Here is a 9,534-nt window from a genome sequence, read left to right as displayed (position 1 = left end):
GCAGCCGTGATTCTTCAGGTGGCCAAAGACTGAAAAAAGAGAATTAGAAAACACACCGAACTGTCTAAACACTGCAGGCAGACATCTACAGTTCACATGAAATAGCAATTTTTATTTTTTTTTCAAATAAAATATTCCTTCCACTTCTGCTCGAGCAGTTTGTGAGGGGTGGGGAGGAGCACAGAAGAGGGAAGGAGCCCTGCTCAGACAAGTTTTCTATCAGACCTGTCCTCACAGTTAACAATCCACACCAGACCGAACCCTTTTTCCATGAAAGGAAATAAAAGCTATCGGCAACTCTTGATCCCAGAAGGAAAGAGCTATTCTCTGTCAGGCACTCTGAATTATTTAGCATCGATATTTAATGAAAAAGCACGATTAGAAAAATCCCAGATTTCCGATGAAAAATACCCAAACAAGCAATGCTGTTTAACAGGGCTGGGGTAAAACCCACGGCAGGGGATGGTACTGAGCTCAACGAGCTGTTACTGGAATTTAGGGGCACGGACAAGAAGCAGACCCCCCGCGACACTCTCAGGGACTAACGGGCAGGACGAGAGCAAAGGAGGGAACTCCCGAGACAACTCCTTGCACCAGCGATATGCCAGAAGTGAATCCTCCCTGCAGCCTGTGGCTCTTTGATCGTACCCTGCTGCAGGTCGGCTCACCTGTCATTAACAAGGTTTCATTTTTTCTCATCTCAGTACCAGCCGGACCAGGACATCCTACAAAACCCGCCGCAGAGCTAACGGGAGGCACGGAGTGCCACGTCTTAATGTGACTGTGGAGGGACCACCGTAAATTCACCAGGGCTTGTCTCAGACACAGAGACTGAAGTCTCCGACCACGAAAGCTGTAGAGACGTGTCCGGTGAGCAGGAGAGGAAGAACTTCACTTTCTGTTTCAGATCAATGCTTAAATTAAGTGAACGGATAAGCAGCAAAGCATCAGCAAAAATCCCAGCTCTGGCTTCCTTGTCCCAAAGCACAGGGCCAGACTTGTTCACACAAATCCATAAACTTCCCACTGGTGGAGCGAGCCACGGGTAGGCTGACACAGACTTGTGCAAACCCTACTAGGGGCAGGGCATTGCCAGCTCCAGGAACTGTGTCCTAGAAGAATTGGCTCCTTTTTTTTTTTATTATTATTTTTAAGAAAATTTACCTCGCCTGAAACTCTGCAAGATGGAAACCCATCTTCCCCATCCCCACCTGCAAGTAGTAGCCTCATTTTATGCCTTTCTCCAAGGGAAGGAGCTTCACGGAAGCTTTCTTGCTTTCTCAGCTGTGGAACGCATCTCCCGTTTTCTTTTTATGTTTTGTTTTGCTTTGCTTTTATGTGGTCAGTTCCAATTCTAGTGATTAAAGACAAGGCCAGGCGCCAGCAAAGAGAGCTACTTCTTTACGATCTGAATGACATCTTCGTGTTCCATCATATGGGTTAAGCCCACTCTTTGAGGGCTGTATTTTGTGCTTGTCCCCTTTAAAGAAAAAGGGGGAGAAGGGTTAGGAGAAGACCAGAGACACAGGAGGACGAGGATTTCGTCTGCTCTTAAACACTTACCCACACCAAGGCGTATTTGAACTGGCTGGCTAATGATCTGTGAATTCGATGGCACTGCAAGACAGACAGACAGCATGCCAGGCAGTTCAGCGACACTACTTGGAAAACAACTTGCTCAATACCCAGGAAGCAGAAGCAACCCGGGTCTGGGTCAGAAATTGTAGCAGGGGCTTTAGAAGCCAGTTAACGGCACTTGAAAGAACACAGAACAAACACACAGGAATCATCAGTCCACGTAACGCCCCATTTCACTGCTCCCATGTGCTTTTTCACTAGCCTTCAGTATCTTTTTCAACCTTTTATAGCAGTGAGGAAAGAAACCTGAGGCAAATGGGATCAGTGAAGGTAACAAAAAGAGAAGCCCAACTAAACATTGACAAATTCCAAGCCTTACAAAGCACAAGTAAATCACGGCAGGTTCTAAGATGGACCTGCCTTCTACAAACAAGCAACTGTAAAAGATTCAGAGAAATTACCACATGCTCCACAGAAGCCCCTTTCCGTAGAATAATGGCATCTGTAAAGTCTGGTCTCTCTGCGGAAAAACAGAAAAAAGGGGGAAAAATAATTAGTTTTCTGTCAAACGTGGTCTAACACGCTGATGCCATCTCACATTGCTTTGTGCTTGCTACTCTCGAATTCCTTGTCTCATTCTACTTGGCAGCAGCCTCCCAAACAGGTATTCAGGAAGCTGAAAGCATCGAATCGGTTCTGCAGACACTCCAGTACCCAGACGTGTAGGTACCCATGTCACAGAGTCAGCCGCTTCCTCACAGTTCACCCACTCCAACCCCGTTCCAAACATTTGGCTTTCAACAAACGAAAGTTTCCCAAGTCAAAAGAAACCTGCCTAAGAAAAGCTGAACCACTCTGCGGTTTTCTGTAAAATCCCCCTGGTTTCACAGCTCAACAAACTCACAAAAAATTCCTTAATCCCCTCACATCCACCCAGTTCAGAGCTGTTCTCAGCTGAAGATAAAGGTCTTGGAAAAGGAACAAGTTACAGACATGCCTTCACCACTGGGAAAAACCGAAAGTGAACTGTAAAGCAACAGGAGGATCAAAGGCACACCTGAGCTTCAGGAGCCCAGCATGGGAATCACCAAACCCCTCACAGCAGGTACAGGAGACCTCTTTGGGGCCGTAATTGGGTCAACGGTTCATCACAGAGCACAGACAGCAACTTTCAAAGGAAGGAAGCAATGAATTTCAAACTTCATCTCCTTATGACATCATCACGCAAAGCCTTATGAAAATTCAGCTATTCTAGCGCAGGAAGAACAGGAGGGATGCACGCAAGGCTGGATCAGAAGGGACAGAAAACATTTCCTAAGGCCTAATGCTGAAAGCTGGTTAGGGAGGGTGTAAGCGTGGCATTTCCAAGACATGAGAGGTTGCTCAGAGCCCTGCTGGCAGCCTGTGTTTGATGAGCAGCCCCTTGTGCCTTTCAAACCTTCAGCTCAGCTAACGGTCACTTACGTCCTCGTTTCTTGGTGTAGATGCAGGTAAGTGCCAGGTATTCCCAGAGCTTCTCCAGCAAGTAGTCCAGGTTCAGCTTCATGCCGCAGCTGCAAAACACCACAGAAGTCTCTCTGATTACTGCTGTTGTGATTTAGGGATCCGGAAGAGCAAGGCGAGACGTCCTATTAAAGTGCTAGGAAACGAGGGGAAAAGTCCGTAATGAGGTCAGCAAAGGAGAAACACGAGATTAAACAAACAGGGCTTTCAGAAAGGAAAGGAGCTTTGAAGCAGCAAAGCCCCAGCTGGATGTATCAGCACTTCTGAGGGAATGAGCCAGAGTGACTTATTCTGCCCTGCAGATCGTGCGGAGAAAGCAAGCAGCCTGCCTCTGCAGGGGAAGGAAGCCTGGAAAAAGCCACGTGGTGGCTCTTCCACTTCTCCCCCCAACGGCTGCAGGCAGCCCCGGGAGAAGCTGGAGAAGGAGGCACGAAATGAGCGACCAGCCCATTCGGGCAGGACATCAAGCAGCGTGCAGGCTCCTACCTGATCACAACGCTGTGGGGTCTCCGAGCAAGACGATCCACTTCCTCCATGGATATCTGGTCAATCTTGTTATAAACCTAAGTCAAAGGAAAAACAACACATTCCTCAGTAAGGCAACTCAGCAACACTGCTGACTTTTAATAAAATAAACTGTTGAAATTCAGGGGCCTAAATGTAAGTTCGGACCTTCTCCAGCTCTCAATTTGGGATGACTTGCAACGCGTTTTCCAGTACCTTGAATTTCAGTACCAGTGAATTTCACAGCCCCAATCACTAGCGGAGCTGGTAAAGGACCTCTGGCACAAGGGACCGTTAGCGAAAACTCAAACGCAGAGCGGCAGAGGAGCAGAAGTCCCTGCATCCTGCAGCCTCGGTGCTCCCGGGACACGCAGCTCGTGCTGCTCCACGGCAGGCAGCCACCAGAGGGCACAGGGAGCGCGCACAGGATGGTCACACACGTACAGCCAGGAAAAAAAAAGCTCTCTGCAGAGCTCTGCTCCCACCTCTTCCATCAACATCCTTACTGCTTCAGCGACCGTGAAGGCCCGGGGTTTCCTTCAGCAAAGACTGGAGATGCCCAGTGCTGCAGAAGGCGGGCTGCGTCTGAGATACTCACATAGAGGCACGGCATGTAGACCCTGTTGCCCACAATCACGTCAATGAACTCATCGGGGGAACAATCCTCTCTGAAAAGGACCTCAGCGTTGAAGATTTCTGAGGTGAACGTTGTCAAGGCCCAAACCCCAACGTGCCTAAACACGGCTCTGAGCCAACGGGCTGAGCTCGCTCGGTGCAGCTTGGAGAAATGGAACAGAGATGGGAAAAACTCAACCCAGGCCCGTTCTTAACCCAGCGAGCACCACGGAGACAGCGAGGTTGCCCCACAGCAGGCACCACCCGACTCACGGGCTGCTGACTCGAGGCTCAAGGGTCTCCGTTTTAGGGAAAGGATACTGTATTCGTGGAGGATGAGCTGCACCAGCTTCTCGGAGCACTGAGTTAACGTGACCGTCGAGTTGAAGGAGATGCCTCCACCCTTCTTCGGCTGCGAGGAGGCAACGAAGCAATTTAAGGCAGCCTGCAAAATGCCCACCCACACCCCCTTCGGCCTGTCCAACACGAGGGGCAGCACACAGCGACCTTGGCCTTGACAGACACAGGCTGGGGCTGCAGCAGCCCACCAGACCTCACCTTGAAGTAGATGTTTGGTTTGCTTTTGTTCAGCCGGATCCCTACAGATTCCAGTTCTTTCTCCAGCAGGGCCCTGCGGGGACAACGCACGTTAGGAGCTGTGGGAGTGAGGCCGGCCAGGTGGCAGCCACCCCTTTCCTTTCCGTCACGTTGACGGAGCCTTGCCAGAAGCTTTCACCGCAACGTAACACCCGCAGCTAATGCGGGACAGAGCCTGGGGTGGAAATCCAGCCCAACATCCCCACCTGACCGGTCATCCTGAAGGAACGATCCTTCGAATGAGAAGCCCAAGCTGAGGGCTGCAAAGTTCTGTAAATGCTGTTCCCAGTCAGCCAGGACGCTTCGAATGGCGCAGAACCTCTACCTTGCGCTCAATAGCTTAAATACTGGTTCCCCAACACACACGAGACACAGCATTTCAGGCCTGGCACGTTTTCTGGGCATGGATGGGGGAACCTGGCCCACCGCGCCGGTCCCACGTGCCCAGAAGCACGCACTCACCGCTGTACTTCACCCTTTGTGGCATCCAGCATCATAATAACAACGTCTGCTGTCCGGGCCACAGCTATCACCTGCCGACCTCTGCCCTTCCCTGAGAAGAGAGGAGAAGGCTGTGTATCGGGGAGAGAAAACAGCTGAGTTCTGTGACAGACGGGGACTCGTGCCTGAAAGCAAGAAAAAAAGACCCTACAACCCTGTGCGGGCTGCAGGCAGCTGCGGGGGGCGCCTGAGCGAGTCTGAAGCTGCCTCATGCCCAGCACAAGCCAGAAGAAATGCTCCGTGCTGCTCCCCCCCACGGGTTACACACCTAGAACACAAAGCTGTCTGCACACAGCTGCGCGGGGTGAAACGACACCGCTGCCTGCTGGACAGCCCCAGCCTCACGCCACGGCAGCTGCTCCAGGCCCAGACACGGCTCACGCAGAGCAGCGATGCGGGCAGAGGGGTTACACGCACCTTCCGCTCAGGAGGGACCTCATTAACCAGGCCACGCTCCACTAAGGGACCATCGGGAGGTTTTCCCAAGTTTCACAAGGCTTCTGCTGGCACGACCAACCAACGCGGAGGAGGATGAAGCAAGGGACGAAGGCAACGCCTCTTCCCAGAATCAGGAGCCCTGGGAGGACTTGCAGGCACGCAGCCCAACCAAGTCACCGTTCAGCTGTGATTTCCCCCTCCGCCCCTCTAGTGTCTTTCTTTAGATTTCCCCTGAACCAGAAGGCAGCTGAGTAAGATAACACTCACGCAGGAAGGTGAGAAGTGACTGACTTGCTCTGGCTCCCACCTCCAGAGAAGCATCTCTCTGCTACATATAGAGCCTTCCGTGGGCCCAGCGATAGGAATCGTGCCTCACGTAAGATCCAGAACGTTAGTTTGGAAAGCCAGCGCGGGAACTACTGGCCCAGGACACCTGCTAACATCCGAGCTGCCCGGGCATGATGTTGAGGGCAGACTCCTACTTTACACGAACGCAGAGATCAGCCAACCTTGTGCTGCTCCCTCGATGATCCCGGGCAGATCCAACAGCTGGATGTTGGCTCCTTTGTACTGAAAAGGAAACAGAGGGACAGGAAGTTGAGCCTTGTGCGGGGCGCCTGAGCTGCCTTCGAAGCCTCAAGCACGCACTGAGGACCAAAGCCTGCAGACGGCAGAGCTGAGCGAACCCGACAGAGCAGGACAGCTCCGCACAAAGCTGACGGCTCTGCTGAGGCCGCCCCCGGAGCGTTTCCTGCTGAGCTGCCCTCAGCACACGCAGTACATCAGGTGCTGGCCTCCCAACGGGCCCCAGGACTGCGGTTTGACAAAGCACCAGGGGAACAGCACGGTACAACAGCAACGTTACCCCGAGCTGGCGAAACGGAAAAGAAAAAAAAATAAAAGACAACACTTTTTTGCTCTAACAAGTAAAGCACTGTAAGAAGCAAATCCATCGCCTCTTCCCGGGATGGATCAGAGGTATCAAGAAGCACTGCAGGTCTTACAATAACAGGAAAAAACGGGAGACTTGGGTTCCCCGGGTCTGCAGGGCCGCTGGCTTTCAGGCTGCTGCTGCAGTGAAGCCCCCAGGAACGGTTTCAGCTCGTGGCTGGAGCTACGGGCTGCGCTTGGATGCGTTACAGTATTTGTGCTTGTGTTAAATAACGAAAGCAAACGTATTGGTGCTAGCTCCGCTTCCCGTTCTGACCCACGTTCCCTCATCACTCTTGGATACTTTTCAGTTTGATGCCCTTTATCGCTTACTTTGCCGATGGACGCTTAGACCACCACCAACACAACTCCTCGAGGACAGGAGTAGCTGTATTTTCCCTCCGAACCGATCGCAGCGCAGATTGCCTCTTTTAAAGCTTCATTAAAAACAAATCTGCCAAGGTTTCCAGCCATCTGGTCAACGGCGCCAACGGCACTTATAAAAAAAAAATTCAGCTGAGAACTCTCGCATCGCTCCGGTCAGCCGAACCACGGCACGTGAAACCCCATCGGGCAGCCTGAGGAGTTCCGTAGCCTGGGGAAGCACTCCGTCAGCACTGCAGGGTGCAGAAAACCTGACAGCACGAGCACCCCAGACCTCCTAAAGCTTAAAGCGGAAGCCAGCAGAGAGCTTTGGATGCTGCTGCTCCTCGGTGGTAGCACAAGCGGCGTGAACAGCCACGGCCACATGAGCGGGTTTCTCACTGCTAGCTCCTGTTAGAGGGGAGAACCCTACTTACTTCTATGACTCCCGGGATACACGTCAGGGTTGTGAACTCGTAGGACGCAGCTTCGCTGGCAGTTGAGGTCATTAAACTCAGGAAGGTGGACTGAAACACAAGAGGTCACCGTCACAAAAGACGCTCCAAGGAAAGCGCCGGCAGACGTTCAGCTAAACGCCCAACACCGAAGCGTGCGGCAGCTCTCCAGGGACTGAGGCAGTAGGGGACTGCCGGCACTCCTCCCGAGAGAAGGCAAATCCCCTCCCCTATTTTCTCAGCACCCCCCGTGGCTGGCCAAGCCCAGCTTTCGGGCACACTACACGAGGTGAAGGAGCAATCCCCCAGCTCTAACTTCCAGCTCCCAGCTTCTGCCAACCCATGGCAGGAAGGTGAAACACAAAGGGCCGGCGCTGATCCCCCGCCCGGCACACACGCACACGGGTACCTCGGGTACTCACTGACCTTACCCACGGAAGGAAACCCAATCAGCGCCACCCGGGCATCTCCAGATTTCATCACATCGAAGCCCTCCCCTTTCGCGGCAGAGGATTTGGAAGGTTCCAGTAACTGGGCTCTGTATTTTGCGAGCTTTGCCTTCAGGAGGCCGAGGTGGTACTCGGTAGCTGCGCAACAGGGACACAACAAGCGGTTAACACACAGCGGGCCGTAACTCTCTTCTGTAAATGAGAACCTGCCCAAAAAGAAACGCTCAGATCTCAGTCAGGGGCCTAAGGAAGCGCTGCCACGTGTGCCAGCTGCTCTACACGTGTCCTGCAAGGGGAACATCGGCTGCTGGATGCAAACCTTCGAGTAACAGCACGTGAAGTCAGGTGGGAGGGAAAAAAGCAGCGAGAAAAATTACCGGGTAAAAGAAGAAACCCAAGGGAAGCGCAAGCGGAGGATAAATGGCACGAAGGGAGGCCCAGGAAGGGGAAGAAGGCAGGGAGCCCAGGGGAGCCGTCAGCCCTAGAGCCCCGGGGGCGCAGCCACCCCTGGTCCCAGCAGCTCGCTCCTGAGGGAGCATCCCATGCGATTGGGCTGCGATGAATCTTGCCCTGCTCCCACCGATTCCTAAAAACACACTTAACTTAGAGCTCACGCAGGTGAAGGTCCTTTACCGACCCGTCCCTACCAAGACACGTGAATGCACACCTGGCACAGGGGAAAAAAAAACACCCCCAAAAGGCACTTCCCGCAGCGGGAACTCGCTTTACAACAGGAGGAGGGTACAGAAAAGGAGGAAACAACGCGGGGAGAAGCCCAGGAGCTGGGGGATTCGCCCCTTCTCCTCCCCAGCGCCTCCTCCGCCCGCAAGGCCCCGGCCTCCCCTCACGGAGGCGCTGACGGGCCCGGGCCCCCCCGCCGCAGCCCCCCCCCTGCCCCGGGGCCGCCCCGCAGCCCCCCGGCCCTTCACCCCCCGGCTCCCCCACCCTTGTTTTTCTGGGTGCGGGCGATCTCCTTCTCGATCTCCGAGATCTTCTCCAGGATGCCCATGGCGCCGCCCGCCGCCGCCGCGGCCCCCTCACGCCGCCCGCCGGAAGTGCCGCGGGCCCGGCCGTCCGCCCGCCTCAGCCGTCCGGGCTGCCCGCAGCGCGCACACGCACACACCGCTGTGCACCCGCCGCAACGCTCCGGCCGCGCCCCGAGCCCCCGCGCTTTGCGTTCCGCTCGCCACCGCGGCCCTCTCGCCTCTTAAGATCCTAAAATTATTGGGGGTGGTAAAGACCTCCAAGGTCATCTGGTCCAACCATCCCTCAACCACCATCACCCACTAAACCATGTCCACAAGCACCACGTTCAGCCTTTCCTTGAACACCCCCAGGGATGGCGACGCCACCACCTCCCTGCGCAACCCGTCCCAATGCCCGACTGCTCTTTCTGAGGAGAAATTTCTCTAATTTCCAACCTGAACCTCCCCTGGCACAACTTGAGGCCGTTCCCTCTAGTCCTATCGCTAGCTACCTGTGAGAAGAGGTTCCTTCAGCTGCTACTCACAGGACGTGTGTTCCAGGCCCTTCACCAGCTTCGTAGCCCTGCTCTGGACACGCTCCAGGGCCTCGATGTCCTTGTAGCGAGGGGCCCAAAA

The 9,534-nt window shown here is 54.0% G+C and overlaps 1 protein-coding gene across 2 annotated transcripts; it reads right to left on the bottom strand.

Annotated features, from left to right (window-relative positions):
* Positions 1–94: 94 nt before the first annotated feature.
* DRG2 (developmentally regulated GTP binding protein 2) lies at positions 95–9,032 on the bottom strand. Of its 2 annotated transcripts, none has more exons than XM_080556032.1 (13): positions 8,879–9,032; positions 7,911–8,071; positions 7,467–7,556; positions 6,246–6,306; positions 5,260–5,350; positions 4,759–4,831; positions 4,522–4,612; positions 4,184–4,281; positions 3,568–3,644; positions 3,043–3,131; positions 2,040–2,098; positions 1,564–1,617; positions 95–1,480 (listed from the first exon to the last, which is right to left on the bottom strand). In XM_080556032.1, exons 1-13 carry the CDS (start codon positions 8,940–8,942, stop codon positions 1,394–1,396), a joined length of 1,095 nt encoding a protein of 364 aa, XP_080412158.1. In that variant the 5' UTR covers positions 8,943–9,032; the 3' UTR covers positions 95–1,393. The 2 variants fall into 2 exon arrangements, with proteins under 2 accessions (XP_080412158.1, XP_080412159.1); XM_080556033.1 differs by lacking the exon at positions 8,879–9,032 and adding an exon at positions 8,311–8,712.
* Positions 9,033–9,534: the final 502 nt, after the last annotated feature.

Source organism: Anser brachyrhynchus, assembly GCF_964034855.1.
Source record: "Anser brachyrhynchus genome assembly, chromosome: 15".
Taxonomy (NCBI): Eukaryota; Metazoa; Chordata; class Aves; order Anseriformes; family Anatidae; genus Anser; species Anser brachyrhynchus.
This window is presented reverse-complemented; position numbering and strand designations above follow the sequence as displayed.